A 16,965-nucleotide genomic window follows, 5' to 3' on the forward strand; every position below is an offset into this window, starting at 1 on the left:
ACTGGTTTGGAACGGTAAAGCCCGGGTGCCTGGCTTGCGTTCGACTGACAGCGGCACCTTTACTTGATAGCCCGGGGTTTGGGATGTCACGCGGACAACGAACAACAATGGTGGACGTCCAGCAGCTCGGATGGATCGAGCTTTGTTTGAGAACGGACCGCAGTCCAACTCTGGCTGGGAGATTCCCCAGGCGCTCCCAGGACACCGAGGAGATCCCTCCACCTCGTCCCTGGGAACTCCATCCAGTTGGACGTGTCAGGATCTCCTCCCTACGGGGTCGGCCCGGTCGCATCCTCACCAGATGCCCGAACCACTCGCACCCAGTCACTTAGGGACAACCCTGCAACCCTCATGAGATTCATTTCAGGCCGCTTGTACCCACGATCTGGTTCCTTCAGAGCCTTCACTCGTGACGACAGCTGAGGGTATGAACGAAGATCAACCGCTAGATCCCCAGGCGCTCCCAGGACACCGAGGAGATCCCTCCACCTCGTTCCCTGGGAACTCCTTCCAGTTGGACGTGTCAGGAACTCCTCCCTACGGGGTCGGCCCGGTCGCGTCCTCACCAGATGCCCGAACCACTCTCGCCCCGTCTCTTAGGGACAACCGTGCAACCCTCATGAGATTCATTTCGGCCGCTTGTACCCATGGTCGGAGCCTTCACTCCGACGTGACGACAGCTGAGGGTATGAACGAAGATCGACCGCTAGATCAAGAGCTCGCTTTGAAACTGTTGACGTTTCTTGCATTAATAGATAGATTTGCCCTCTCCGGTCTTCACAGTTCAACATCTGGAAATACAATGAGGAACATTTACCACCAGGAGCAGCAGCAGCAGCAGCAGCAGCAGCAGCTTCTCTCGCACACTTATTAAAGTGTCCTAAAGATGATGGAGTGTGACCTTGACGACAAGACATGTTACTACACGTGGTCTCACTGTCTCGTTTTCGGGCTGCGTTCGGTCGAGTTTGTTGGGCGGTGTTTTTGTGGCGGTGTGTTTTTGAAAGTATTGTCGTGTCCGTATTGTGTGGTTCCTGGTGGTGTTTGTGAGTCCGCGCTCAGCTGCTCTTTGTTCCAGGATCCCAGGGGGAGCTGAGACGAGGCTGCATGGGAACGCTGCGATGGGAAAGTGGGCCAGCGGCTCCTCAGCGCTTCGCTGGAGAGCTCCTTAAAAGGCCTGGAGAGATGATGTCGTGGACTCTTTCCTTCTCCCTCACCCCCCCCCCATTTATGTTTTTTTTAGCAGTGGAGAAGCCCAGCAGCAGCAGCAGCATCAGAGCCAGGATTTGGCCAAACTCATCATATCAACACACGACACAGATGTGACTTCAGTGAGCTGAAAAAAGCCGTTTTAATATATGACAAAAAAAAGTTGAGATCCAGATTGGGTTAATTCTGCTCAAAGTTAGAGTTCAAAGTCAGTACAAAGAATTTTGCAGAACTGTGGCAAAAGTTCCCTTTTTTTAGCAAAAAGCAGAAGTGATCGAAACGCAACATCAACGCAACGGCAGCGAGCGTTGAGATGAAGAAGTTGGCGTTTGGGCAACAGCGAAACGGTTTGTCAGGTGGACCTGTAATCTGTAATCTGTAATCTGTGTCACAAACAACAGAATAAATAGCGGATGTTTCCTCGCGCAGCTGCTAGCCCGCTAAAATTTTCCGCCACGGGGGGTCAAGAACCGCGTTGTGGGGCCGAAATGACCTCCTTAACCCCCGTGTGAGCTCCTCGTCGCCGGGGGGTCTCAGGTCCACAGAGCGTCTGGGGAATGCGCCGCGAACACTTTATGGACATATATGTACCAGCGCTTTGACGTCTTTGCTATTTTTAGCGCCCGCCCGCCCCGTCAGACCACTGGAGGTTGTTATGATGATGTCAGGGAAGCTTTCAAAATAAATCGGATTGTTTATCTTTGGTTACACTTCCTGACCGCTTCTCATGTCATGTGTGTTTGTGTTTATCTGTCTGTGGAACTGGAATTCTTTTTTTCTTCTCGGGCCGCTTCAGTGGAGAGACTCCGTTTTCTTGCATCCACATCTTCAGCTTTATTACAAAGCGTAACCAAAACTTGTCTTATTTCTCAGTTCGATGATTGATGAGCGGTGGAGCTGATAAACAGATAAACGTTGTGAATGTTAGCCTAAAAACACCACCTATCCATTGTTAGCACAGTCAATTTGTCTTCTTTACCACTCCAGATATTTGAAGTGATGCTATTTACAGAGTAAGATGGTTGATAACGTGTCACGATTGTACAAAAACAAAACAAAGATGCGGGTGGAGCTGACAAACACCTGATAAACACATAAAAATGGCTAATGTTAGCCTAAAAACGCTACCTTCCCATATTACCTTTCATAAAACAGCAACTTTAAGCTAGTGCCACCAACTTGTTATCGTTAATTCTGTCGTCATTTTTCGTCAAGTGATGCTTTTTAGAGAATTACAAAAACAGGTTAGCCAAATATGTTAGCAACTGGTTAACACAGCTAGGCTTAGCCTAAAGACATCAATTTGTAAATCTGTAACTGATATATCATGTTAATAATTAGTGCAGCTGAGAGCCAGTTTGCTAGATACTGCTGACAAACAACTAGCTTATGTGTAGCAACTATATATTTAGCATGGCTAAGCTTCCCCTTATCAGTTGGCACTGAATACTAGCTTAAAGTTCTTCATCTTCAGTTCGATGATTGATGAGCGGTGGAGCTGATAAACAGATAAACGTTGTGAATGTTAGCCTAAAAACACCACCTATCCATTGTTAGCATCGCAAATTTGTCTTCTTTACCACTCCAGATATTTGAAGTGATGCTATTTGCAGAGTTAGATGGTTGATAACGCGTCACGATTGTACAAAAACAAAACAAAGATGCGGGTGGAGCTGATAAACACATAAACATGGCTAATGTTAGCCTAAAAACACTACCTTCTTATATTAACTTTTCATAAAACAACAACTTTAAGCTAGCACCACCAACTTGTTATCGTTAATTCTGTCGTCATTTTTCGTCAAGTGATGCTTTATAGAGAATTACAAAAACAAGTTAGCCAAATATGTTAGCAACTGGTTAACACAGCTATGGTTAGCCTAAAAACATTGATTTGTAAATATGTAACTTATATATAATGTTAATAATTAGTGCAGCTGAGAGCCAGTTTAATAGATACTGCTGACAAACAACTAGCTTATGTGTAGCAACTATATATTTAGCATGGCTAAGCTTCACCTTATCAGTTGGCACTGAATACTAGCTTAAAGTTCTTCATCTTCAGTTCGATGATTGATGAGCGGTGGAGCTGATAAACAGATAAACGTTGTGAATGTTAGCTTAAAAACACCACTTATCCATTGTTAGCACAGTCAATTTGTCTTCTTTACCACTCCAGATATTTGAAGTGATGCTATTTACAGAGTTAGATGGTTGATAACGCGTCACGATTGTACAAAAACAAAACAAAGATGCGGGTGGAGCTGACAAACACCTGATAAACACATAAAAATGGCTAATGTTAGCCTAAAAACGCTACCTTCCCATATTACCTTTCATAAAACAACAACTTTAAGCTAGCACCACCAACTTGTTATCGTTAATTCTGTCGTCAAGTGATGCTTTTTAGAGAATTACAAAAACAAGTTAGCCAAATATGTTAGCAACTGGTTAACACAGTATGCTTAGCCTAAAAACATCAATTTGTAAATCTGTAACTTATATATCATGTTAATAATTAGTGCAGCTGAGAGCCAGTTTGATAGATACTGCTGACAAACAACTAGCTTATGTGTAGCAACTATATATTTAGCATGGCTAAGCTTCACCTTATCAGTTGGCACTGAATACTAGCTTAAAGTTGTAGCGGCCACTTAATGTTAGCCTAAAACCATTACCTTCCCATATTACCTTTCATAAAACTGCAACTTTAAGCTAGCACCACCAACTTGTTACTTTTTAATTCTGTCGTCTCTACCGGCCAGTTAGCCAGCTAGCTTAAATGTGTTAGCAACTGGTTAACACAGCTAGGGTTAGCCTGAAAATATGAATTCATAAATCTGTAACTGATATAACATTTCAGTTACAGATATACTGCAGACAAACAACTAGCTTAAATGTGTAGCAGCTATATATTTAGCACGGCTCAGCTTCACTTTATAAGTTGACACTGGATACTAGCTTAAAGTTGTAGCAGCCACTTTTTCTAAACTGTAAAAAGTTTAATTCAGCCTTTATGCTAAGCTAAGTGGTTGCTGGCTCACTACACGTGAGCGCTATCAATGTATAATGTCTGAACATTTGTTTGCTTGTTTCCAGCGCACCAGAGACGAAACTGGAATATACAGATCTCATCAGGCAGGGGAACGCCGTCCTATCGCGTTTACATTCAGACGCTCGTGAGAGAGTGTTTTCAGGCGGCGTACGAAGACTCCTGAGTCCTGAGTGTTTTCCCGTTTGGCCGTTGACAGGTTTGCTACGTTTGATGAACAGCGTCAGTCCTCACCCTGTCTGCAGCGACGCCGCCGCACCTCGCCGCGAGGCCTCAGTGCAGCAGATAACGCGGCAGCGGGTCACGGCCAATCAAACGACACCATCGCGCAGGCCTCGCTGCTCGGAAACCTCGTGACACTGGCCTCATTAGTCAAAGATTGTGGGTTCAATTCCCCTCTGTTGTCAAAAAAAAAAAAGTCATAGGTTTGTATGTTGTCTAAAATTTGACACATTTTTTTGAAAATATTGTTTTTGTCCAAAATTTGACAAAAACATCATCCAATACTATGTTGTTCAAAATTTGACCTTTTTTTTTTTTTTTTTTTTTTAATTGGTTCAAAATTTGACAAAAACTTCATACTATGTCGTCCAAAATTTGACAATTTTTTATTTAAATATTTTTTTTGTCCAAAATTTGACAAAAACGTCATACTATACTATGTCGTCCAAAATTTGACAATTTCTTTTGAAAATATTTTTTTTTGTCCAAAGTTTGACAAAAACGTCATACCATACTGTCGTCCAAAATTTGAATTTTTTTTTTGAAAATATTTTTTTTTGTCCAAAATTTTACAAAAACATCTTACTTTCGTCCAAATTTTGACAATGTTTTTTGAAAATATTATTTTTGTCCAAAATTTTACAAAAACGTCATACTATACTATTTAGTCCAAAATTTGACAATTTCTTTTGAAAATATTTTTTTTTGTCCAAAGTTTGACAAAAACGTCATACCATACTGTCGTCCAAAATTTGAATTTTTTTTTTGAAAATGTTTTTTTTTGTCCAAAATTTTACAAAAACGTCTTACTTTCGTCCAAATTTTGACAATGTTTTTTGAAAATATTATTTTTGTCCAAAATTTTACAAAAACGTCATACTATACTATGTTGTTCAAAATTTGACAATTTTTTTATTTTTTAAAAAAAATTGGTCCAAAATTTGACAAAAACGTCACACTATGTCGTCCAAATTTTGAAAAATGTTTATTTAAATATTTTTCTGTCCAAAATTTGACAAAAACGTTATACCATACTGTCGTCCAAAATTGTAATTTTTTTTTTGAAAAATTTTTCTGGGTGTTCTCCGGGTTCTTCGGCTTCCTCCCACAGTCCAAAAACATGCGATATGGGGATAAGGTCAATTGTTCGCTCTAAATTGACCGTAAATAGAGCGTCCAGGGTGTACGGTCATAGGCACAGCACCCCCTGGGGGTAGCTAAAGGATGGATGGATGGATTGACCCGTAGATAGGGTTAGGGTTAGGGGTCTGCCGATCATTTCATTTCCACAGAGTTGACGTTACCGTGTCTTGGTCAGACCTCAGACAGCAGATTCCCAGATGTCCAGTTGTCCTGGTCGGTATCTTCTTCTTCTTCTTCTTTGCCTGCGAGCTTTTCCACCGAGCTGCTGAAAACACTGATAATCACATGTGGGTGGCAGCACTGTACGGGGGAGAGGAGCACTTAGCTATTTTTACGCTGCTGCTGCTGCTCGAGGGCTTCTTTTGTGAAGTGTGTGGATGGAATTTAACCGCACATCATTTTTCTTCCATATCTTGCGTAACTCGAGGCCTTCATTTTTGTGAATTTCGGAAAAAACGAGCCCTCGGAGATCTGATACCTACTGTATCTCTGAAGACATTCCTGCAGTAAGACTTTTACCTTCTGAGCAGATGATCGATGATCGGGGAAAAACGCCGCAGCCGAACAGAAATCCACCGTAACGCGTCGTAGATTCTCGGGGATTAGCGAGACCGTGGGAGACGAAACGGGATCTGCGTCACCTGTTGATCGTAGTCCGTGACAAACGGGACGGTCTGCGACCTCTGAACTCTGAGAATTTTTGCCCACCGGGCCGTCATCCGCGAGGTTGAGTTCGTCAGTTTGCGATGCGTAAGCGGTGTTAAAACCCGATAGCGATCTCTACGGCTAAAAGAAGAAACTCTACGGTTAACGAGATAAACGTCGGTGTCAGTGAAAGTGTCCTGTTCAGCTTTCGTGCAAAACACTTATATATTAGTTTGATTTAATTGTTCTTTTCACAGTTGACAAACCGCCGATAAACACATAAACATGGCTAATGTTAGCCTAAAAACCATTACCTTTCATAAAACTGCAACTTTAAGCTAGCACCACCAACTTGTTATTGTTAATTCTGTCGTCTCTACCGGCCTACATTTTCACAACGTTAGCCAGCTAGCTTAAATGTGTTAGCAACTGCTTAACACAGCTAGGGTTAGCCTAAAAACTTGAATTCATAAATCTGTAATTTGTATAACATGTTAATAATTAGTACAGTCAGTTTGATAGATACTGCTGACAAACAACTAGCTTAAATGTGTAGCAACTATATATTTAGCATGGCTAAGCGTCACCCTATCAGTTGGCACTGAACACTAGCTTAAAGTTGTAGCAGCCACTTAATGGCTAAGCTTATTCTTAACTGTAACTTGTGCTAACTTTCCCCCCTAAGTTTAATTCAGCCTTTATGCTAAGCTAACGGGCTGCTGGCTCACTACTACTGTGTGTGGTAAAAATAATAACAAAGAGATAAACCTCGGTGTCGGTGGAAGTGTTCTGTTCAGCTTTCATGCAAAACACTTATAATAGTTTGATTTAATTGTTCTTTTCACAGTTGACAAACCGCTGATAAACACATAAACATGGCTAATGTTAGCCTAAAAACCATTACCTTTCATAAAACTGCAACTTTAAGCTAGCACCACCAACTTGTTATTGTTAATTCTGTCGTCTCTACCGGCCTACATTTTCACAACGTTAGCCAGCTAGCTTAAATGTGTTAGCAACTGCTTAACACAGCTAGGGTTAGCCTAAAAACTTGAATTCATAAATCTGTAACTTGTATAACATGTTAATTATTAGTGCAGCTGAGAGCCAGTTTGATAGATACTGCTAACAAACAACTAGCTTAAATGTGTAGCAACTATATATTTAGCATGGCTAAGCATCACCTTATCAGTTGGCACTGAACACTAGCTTAAAGTTGTAGCAGCCACTTAATGGCTAAGCTTATTCTTAACTGTAACTTGTGCTAACTTCCCCCCCCTAAGTTTAATTCAGCCTTTATGCTAAGCTAACGGGCTGCTGGCTCACTACTACTGTGTGAAGAACTCTACAACAGGTTAAAATAATAAAAACGAGATAAACGTCGGTGTCCGTGGAAGTGTCCTGTTCAGCTTTCATGCAAAACACTTATATATTAGTTTGATTTAATTGTTCTTTTCACAGTTGACAAACCGCCGATAAACACATAAACATGGCTAATGTTAGCCTAAAAACCATTACCTTTCATAAAACTGCAACTTTAAGCTAGCACCACCAACTTGTTATTGTTAATTCTGTCGTCTCTACCGGCCTACATTTTCACAACGTTAGCCAGCTAGCTCAAATGTGTTAGCAACTGGTTAACACAGCTAGGGTTAGCCTTAAAACTTGAATTCATAAATCTGTAACTTGTATAACATGTTAATAATTAGTACAGTCAGTTTGATAGATACTGCTGACAAACAACTAGCTTAAATGTGTAGCAACTATATATTTAGCATGGCTAAGCGTCACCCTATCAGTTGGCACTGAACACTAGCTTAAAGTTGTAGCAGCCACTTAATGGCTAAGCTTATTCTTAACTGTAACTTGTGCTAACTTTCCCCCCTAAGTTTAATTCAGCCTTTATGCTAAGCTAACGGGCTGCTGGCTCACTACTACTGTGTGTGGTAAAAATAATAACAAAGAGATAAACCTCGGTGTCGGTGGAAGTGTTCTGTTCAGCTTTCATGCAAAACACTTATAATAGTTTGATTTAATTGTTCTTTTCACAGTTGACAAACCGCTGATAAACACATAAACATGGCTAATGTTAGCCTAAAAACCATTACCTTTCATAAAACTGCAACTTTAAGCTAGCACCACCAACTTGTTATTGTTAATTCTGTCGTCTCTACCGGCCTACATTTTCACAACTTTAGCCAGCTAGCTTAAATGTGTTAGCAACTGGTTAACACAGCTAGGGTTAGCCTAAAAACTTGAATTCATAAATCTGTAACTTGTATAACATGTTAATAATTAGTACAGTCAGTTTGATAGATACTGCTGACAAACAACTAGCTTAAATGTGTAGCAACTATATATTTAGCATGGCTAAGTGTCACCCTATCAGTTGGCACTGAACACTAGCTTAAAGTTGTAGCGGCCACTTAATGGCTAAGCTTATTCTTAACTATAACTTGTGCTTATTCAGCCTTTATGATAAGCTAACGGGCTGCTGGCTAACTACTACTGTGTGAAGAACTCTAGGACAGGTTAAAATAATAACAAAGAGATAAACGTCGGTGTCAGTTTGATAGATACTGCTGACAAACAACTAGCTTATGTGTAGCAACAATATATTTGGCATGGCTAAGCGTCACCTTCTTTTCACAGTTGACAAACAGCTGATAAACACATAAACATGGCTAATGTTAGCCTAAAAACCATTACCTTTCATAAAACTGCAACTTTAAGCTAGCACCACCAACTTGTTATTGTTAATTCTGTCGTCTCTACCGGCCTATTTGAATGAAGTAACCGTTTTTGGCCACTTTTAAGCATCATTACTCGCTGCTAGAAAGCTATAGCTAGCACACGTGTTGGCGTACGTCATCCGGACGGTTGGTCCGATTGGTTGTCGGGCTTATCCTGTTGCCTCCATCGGTCACGCCTCTGGGAGCGACTGGAATCAGGGCAACTCTGCAGGGTAAACGTACGTCAGTGTTGTGTCTACGACTTTCTCGGCTACCTTGGCAACTTGAGGATTTGTTTGTAATTGCGTTAACGAGGACGGTGTCCATGAGCAGCAGCAGCAGCAGCAGATTTAAAAATAACCTCACTCTCTCTCCTGGTGTGGTCATCTGTAATCGTGTAATCTTTCTCCACAATCATCCTCGGGAACCATCGCTTTTTCCACCAGATGATTCAACTGCAGCTTCTCACGCTAACATAACAGGCTTCGCCGCAGCTCCAGATTTTAGCCTATTATTAGCCCCCAATTTTTTTATTTTTTTCTCCTCCCGATGAAACAAGGTCACTCAAACAGCCTCGTCTTATTAAAGCCGTCACTGCTCATCTGGCCTTAAAGAAACACACGTATCTGACGTAGCGCTGTCAGCGCGCGCTTGAATTGAGCTAGCGCAATTTAAACGTCCTTTGTCATCGCGACGCAATAATGACGCGGGATTGAAAGAGCAGAATGAAACCATGGGATGGCGGCGCGGCCTCCGCTAAGTGAAAGCTACTATTTCTGTCCAGTGTTGGAGCTCAGCTGTCGTCTAGCTAGCCCCCCCCAGCCCCCCCCCCCCCCCACCCCGCTGTACTACCCTGAAACCTTAAACCTGGTTGCAGGGTCCTTCCACGAAGATTTCTGAATGGGAACACAAGGCAAGCGTTATCTGACGAGTGGATATTTTGTTTGAAATGCCGCAGCAGCCACAGTCAGCGTTTATTGCGATGCTAAATTCATGCTAACCTCCCGTCCAAGTGGTTAGTTAGACGTTTAACTGACATTACAATACGGAGAAACATAGCATTGACTGCAATATAACACAGTGGTGTTGTGTTGCAGCTTACTTTATCGCTAGGTTCCCGTCCATTGCTGCCATTAGCATTCAGTTAACATTGTTTAGTTAGCGGTTTCAGGTACCTCAGGACGTCGATATAAAAATGTCGACAGTGTTCGTTTTTCAAGCTTCTGTCAGTGATGTCGCATTGTGGCTAACTTTATTGCTAGGTTTCTTCTCGGTTGCTGCCATTAGCATTCAATTAGCTTCAATCTGCATTGTTTAGTTAGCGGTTTCAGGTACCTCAGGAAGTTGTACACAGAACTATTACCCTGCAGAGATGATGTCACGTTAAGTGTTGATATAAAAAGTTATTTTTAGTCAGTGATGTTGCGTTTTGGCTAACTTTGTTGCTAGGTTAGTTAGACGTCTAACTGACATTATAATATGGAGAAACATAGCATTAACTACAATATAACACAGTGATGTTGTGTTGCGGCTAACTTTATCGCTAGGTTCCCGTCCATTGCTGCCATTAGCATTCAGTTAACATTGTTTAGTTAGCGGTTTCAGGTACCTCAGGACGTCGATATAAAAATGTCGACAGTGTTCGTTTTTCAAGCTTCTGTCAGTGATGTCGCATTGTGGCTAACTTTATTGCTAGGTTTCTTCTCGGTTGCTGCCATTAGCATTCAATTAGCTTCAATCTGCATTGTTTAGTTAGCGGTTTCAGGTACCTCAGGAAGTTGTACACAGAACTATTACCCTGCAGAGATGATGTCACGTTAAGTGTTGATATAAAAAGTTATTTTTAGTCAGTGATGTTGCGTTTTGGCTAACTTTGTTGCTAGGTTAGTTAGACGTCTAACTGACATTATAATATGGAGAAACATAGCATTAACTACAATATAACACAGTGATGTTGTGTTGCGGCTAACTTTATCGCTAGGTTCCCGTCCATTGCTGCCATTAGCATTCAGTTAACATTGTTTAGTTAGCGGTTTCAGGTACCTCAGGACGTCGATATAAAAATGTCGACAGTGTTCGTTTTTCAAGCTTCTGTCAGTGATGTCGCATTGTGGCTAACTTTATTGCTAGGTTTCTTCTCGGTTGCTGCCATTAGCATTCAATTAGCTTCAATCAGCATTGTTTAGTTAGCGGTTTCAGGTACGTCAGGAAGTTGTACACACAACTATTACACTGCAGAGATGATATCATGTTAAGTGTTGAGATAAAAATGTCGACAAAGTTATTTTTAGTCAGTGATGTTGTGTTTTGGCTAACTTTATTGCTAGGTTCTTGTCTATTGTTGCCATTAGCATTCAATTAGCATCAATCGGCATTGTTTAGTTAGCAGTTTCAGGTACCTCAGGAAATTGTAGACACAACACTGACATCATATTACAGTTGTAGAGATCGTATGATATCAACTGTTGACATAAAAATTACGACAATGTTATCTGTCATGTTGTGGCTAACGTTATCGCTAGGTTCCTGTCCATTATTAGCGTCGCACAACACTGCAGTTGACCAATCTGCTTGAAACTTGATATGTGAGACCAAGGGCTTGCCCTGAACACGCCTGCAAAGTATGACCTGCACACAGGAAGTACATTATCCGAAACCGGAAGTGCCCTTTAACTCGGCCGTACATTGACCGATCGGCTCGAAAACTTCACGTGTGAGCCCTGAACACATTTGATGAAAATGCACCTACACACAGGAAGTGAATTGTCCGATACCGGAAGTGCCCTGATACTCGCCCGTACATTGACCAATCGGCTCGAAACGTCATATGTGAGACCAGAACACATTTGATGAAAATGTACCTGCACACAGGAAGTGCATTGTCCGAAACCGGAAGTGCCCTGTAACTCGCCCGTACATTGACCGATCGGCTCGAAACTTCATATGTGAGACCAAGGGCCCGCCCTGAACACATATGCAAACTATGACCTGCACACAGGAAGTACATGTCCGAAACCGGAAGTGCCCTTACATTGACCAATTCACTCGAAACTTCATATGTGAGAACAAGGGCCTGCCCTGAACACATTGGATGAAAATGTACCTGCACACAGGAATTGCATTGTCCAAAACAGGAAGTGCCCTGTAACTCGCCCGTGCATTGACCAATGGGCTTGAAACTTCATATGTGAGACCGAGGGCCTGCCCTGAACATGTCTGCGAACTACGACCCGCACACATTTGTTCCTGTGTTTGACGGCTGACGAGAGGATCCAGAAAAAGCTGGAACACGAGAACGAGAAAAAACGCAGAGGAGGTGCCATAGGAACAGAAATGGAAAACAACGAGCCTGATACCCAAACTGAGCAGCTTGTGCTAAAACTGCACACAGTGTTGGAGACGCGCCACTTTGAGTCACTCCCACACACTTCATTCTCTCAAGGAATAAGAAGAAGAGCAAATAGAGACGAGAGTGAAACGGAACGAAAGACGAAATGCTGATAGTGATGCGGCGTCGCGTCGATGAACGCGATATTTTGCAGCGATTGAGTCAAAAATATGTTATATGTAAATACAACAGCTGCGGAAGGGAAGAACAAACAGGAAGCTTTACAGATCGTTTGCGACTGCGTTCACTGTACGTCCGAGTCTTTCCTTTACGTAACAGTTGTGCTGTTGACATTGTTCATTATAAGCAAACGAAGGCGACGTTTGCAGAGTTTAATGATGCAAACACCTGCAGGGACAAATTCCCTTGAAGGTTTGTTTCTTTTGTTTGAATTCTGTTAAAAATGGATTCGAATCGAACGATAAACCCGATCGAGCAGATTCTAAAGGATTTTTAAAGACGCAGTGCGTAACCTTTGATCGCTCGACCCGTCGTCTTTCCGCGTTCACCACAGCTGGACTGACTTTCCTCCTTTGCTGTGTTTTCGCGTCATAAAGGATGAGGAAAAAATGTTTAATTCTAAAAAAAACTTTTTTTTTTAAAAACACACAATGGCTCACGATTCACAGTGTGTGTCTGAAGTGGCGTCTTTTACGTCTCAAAATTGTCTTTAAACCACAAAAAATAACATCATTATCGTCTGTAACGCCCAAATAAAAAAGCACTTTTCGCCTTATTTTTAACCCTAGTTTGAGGTCGGACCGTCCCATCATCAGTGATGACAGGTGTCCTGAATTCCCCTCCGTTTGTTTTTATTAGACGGCCAACAAAGAAAAGGTTATGCATGACACAGTTGTGACGCTGTTTTCAGGAGAATAATAAGAAGAAGAAGAAGAAAAGGGAAAATCCCTGCTTAAGTTCATTGATTTAATATTTAAAATGACATTTCCTGGAATTAAGTGAAAAGAGAGGTGACATTTAAGAATTATTTGGTACTTTTGAGTACTTTTCTACATGAAATGCAATGCATTTCGTGTTTCTGACATGGATATAATACATCTGCAAACACCTGTGTCACATTTAGGAATGGTTTAAAGGCAGAAAATGAAAATAAAGCACAAAATCTTCCATTAATAGTGCCACCGTGTGACTACGGCAGCCCCAAATGGACAAACCAGACCAGACCAATGCACCGTTTTATAACAATTGTATTTTAAACGGCAATATAAGCCAATTTAAGCCAAAACAAAACAATTACTGATGCCAAAAACACGCTAGCACCCATTTTCTATATAAAATCTGACCCAATTTGACCCATAAAATAAAGATAATAACATGACATTTAATTAACCCTTTCAGGTACGACTCAACCATTTGGTTGAGGCCTGTATCTGAAATACAGTAGGGTCTAATTTAAAAATAATAAATATTGATTGTCGTTATTGTTACCATAAGTAAATAAAATGAAAAATAAAAAATGCGAAGATTTTTTTTTTATTTTAATATAATTTTTTCTTGGTGTGCACCATAAAGGGTTAATTTCTACCTCTTATAAAGTGTAGTAAAATAATAAAACCCAGAATTACAGAATTGTATATTTGTATGTATTAGCACACAGGAAGTACATTTTCCGAAACCGGAAGTGCCCTTTAACGCGCCCCTACATTGACCGACCGTTGTTTGGTTAGCACAGGAAGTTGTAGACACAACGGTGACATAATATTACCTCCGTAGAGATACGACGTTAAACGTTGATGTGAATATGTCGACAATTAAAGCTACTAGTTGTGTTGTGGCTAACTATCCAATAATACCATTAGCGCTCCGTTAGCTTCAATTAATGAATTGCATTCAAAACAAGGGTGAAGAAGTCATATGACGAGCTATTTTACTGTTAGCAATGAAAGCCATTAGCGGGACACACAGGAAGTAGACTGTTGTAAAACAGGAAGTGCCCTTTACTGTATGTAAATGTACCTGCACACAGGAAGTACATTGTCCGAAACCGGAAGTGCCTTTTTACCTGCCCTTAGATTGACCGACCGGCTCAAAACTTCATTATGTGAGACCTGTAACACATTTGATAAAAATGTACCTGCACACAGGAAGTGCATTGTCCGAAACCGGAAGTGCCCTTTAACTCGCACTTACATTGACCAACCAGCTCGAAACTTCATATGTGAGACCTATAACACATTTGATGACAATGTACCTGCACACAGGAAGTACATTGTCAGAAACCGGAAGTGCCCTTTAACTCGCACGTACATTGAACGACCGGCTCGAAACTTCATATGTGAGACCTGAACACGTGATGAAAATTTACCTGCACACAGGAAGTGCATAGTCCGAAACCGGAAGTTCCATTTAACTTGCACTGGACCTCAGTGACCCCAGTTTGAACTTTGACCCCCATCATGCACTTATTCAGTATAAATATAAATGCTGCTTGTGAATGAACTTGCTGACTGTTTTATGTAACACGCGCCATGTACATGTACTCTCTCTGTGTATTTATAGGATTACTCTGCTCTCTCTCTCTCTAATCTGCTGATGATGACGTTATACTGCAGCTCCTGGACTCTCACTTCTCGCGAGAGTATGGAGAGCAGCCCCAGACGCCCTCTTTCTCTCTCTCTCCCCACCTCTGTGTCGTCTCTCGCTCGGTCAGTTTCACCCCCTCCTCTCTCCGCTCTCTCCTCGCCTCTCCACGGCCCTCCCTCCCTCCCTCCCTCCCTCTCTCTCTTCCCTTCCCTTCCCACGCCCCAGTAGCGCTGTGGGATAGTGGTACTATAAAGTATATCCTCCTTCGCGGAGAGAGCGATAAGAAGAAGCCCGAGATTCGGGAGAGGGGGATGAAGATGGCGGACGCCAAGCAGAAGCGGAACGAGCAGCTGAAGCGGTGGCTCGGCTCGGAGACGGACCAGGAGCCGCCGCTGCTCAAGAAGAAGAAGACGAAGGTGAAGTTCGACGACGGCGCCGTGTTCCTGGCCGCCTGCTCGAGCGGCGACACCGAGGAGGTGCTCCGAATGCTCGAGCGGGGCGCCGACATCAACTACGCCAATGTGGACGGTCTCACCGCCCTACACCAGGTTAGTGTCCCCCCCCCCTCTCTGGCTGGCTGGCCTCACCACCTCCATACCTCCCTCCCTCCGTCCGTCCTCCCCCCCCCAGGTGTTAGTCCGCACCGGGGGACACAGGCAACAACAAATGTCGCTTTATTCCCCCCCTCGCCCGCTAACGAGCAGCTCGGCTCGGCTCGGAACACCTGTCAAATGGAAGCCATTCTCATCCCGTTGTTTACCTTCGCGTCCTCTTCGACGCACAGCCGGGCTAGCTTAGCTTATGTAATATACAGTGAATGCACTTAGCTTATTTTCTGTCGTTCATGATAAACTACTAGTTTAAAACCCTCTCTTTTACACGTACTTTAACTACATACTGTGTGTGTGTGTACGTGGGCGCAGTCTAATTGCTGTAGTGTTGTACTGTTGTTGTAGCGCTGTGTTATTTGTGTCATGTTGTAAAAACACAGCTCGTGTTTTGTTTTCCTTTGTGTGTGTTTTTGTACACACACACACACACACACGTACGTGACTTCCATAGCTGTGAGCGTGAAATGTTGTCATTGATAGAAACTCTGTCCACACTCGAGAGGCTAAACGGTGGCTAGCAAGGGAATGGAAGCGGGGGGAGAAAGGTCGATTTGTTGATAAACCCCCTGCACCGCGACTGAGGCTACCCTCTGGAGAGGAAGCGGATGCTAACGGCTAGTTAGCTGCTGCTGCTGCTGCTACAGCGTCAGAAATAGTTGCTACTTTGCGAGGCGTTGACCGCTGTAAACACAACATGTACACACCTTTGTATACACTATTTTCATTAGTGATGTGTACATTTAGATAAAATGTGATAAATGAAATCGCAAAGGTAAAAATAATAAAGGACCCAAGCGCTACGTTAGCGCGCTAAGCTAAGTTAGCTGTACGAGATGGTTCGGCTAAAGTTAATTCATTCGTCAGCTCGCGCACAGAGAACGTCGTTTGTTCACGTTTTGACTCGCACTTGTAGTTTAAGTTGTTGTGTTTATCTGATCTTACACACAAGGAAGTCTAGTTAAATTCGTACCGGACCGTGCTGGGCTAACTTTAGCTACTTTAGACTGTGGAGCTTCTCCCTAAAGACCAAATAACGAAAATGGCAGCCCGTGTTTTGACTGTCGCTACTTTCCCCGAATCAAAACCGGTGGAGAATTGATCACGTACACAGTCCGTAACTCACTCATTTACACGCCGAATTGTTATGAAAGGGTGAAGGAGCAGAAACAAAGAGGAGAGTTTCAGTTATATATAGTGTATATACAGTATATTTACATTTACATGTAAAAGACGGTAGATTTTTCGCTGGAAATCAGTCGTCGTGTCAGTGGAGTTTCTTCATTATAGCAAATGGAGCATTTCTGTCGATTAAAACCCCTTGAAATAAGTCATATTGTTGTTAAATACTGCTGGAAAGCGCATACGTTCTTCGTTGACCTATAACCTACATTACCCAGGAATTGTCATCAAAATCCCTCC

The 16,965-nt window shown here is 42.3% G+C and overlaps 1 protein-coding gene across 3 annotated transcripts in view; it reads left to right on the top strand.

Annotated features, from left to right (window-relative positions):
* Positions 1–15,182: 15,182 nt before the first annotated feature.
* ppp1r12a (protein phosphatase 1, regulatory subunit 12A) overlaps positions 15,183–16,965 on the top strand; it is a 53,530-nt gene continuing 51,747 nt past the window's right edge. For all 3 annotated transcript variants that reach the window (XM_083910832.1, XM_083910831.1, XM_083910830.1), the window contains exon 1: positions 15,183–15,483. In XM_083910832.1, coding sequence (XP_083766958.1) covers positions 15,247–15,483 — 237 coding nt within the window. In that variant the 5' untranslated portion in view covers positions 15,183–15,246. The remainder of the gene's footprint in view (positions 15,484–16,965) is intronic.

This window comes from Microchirus variegatus (genome assembly GCF_963457635.1).
Source record: "Microchirus variegatus genome assembly, chromosome: 2".
Classification (NCBI taxonomy): Eukaryota; Metazoa; Chordata; class Actinopteri; order Pleuronectiformes; family Soleidae; genus Microchirus; species Microchirus variegatus.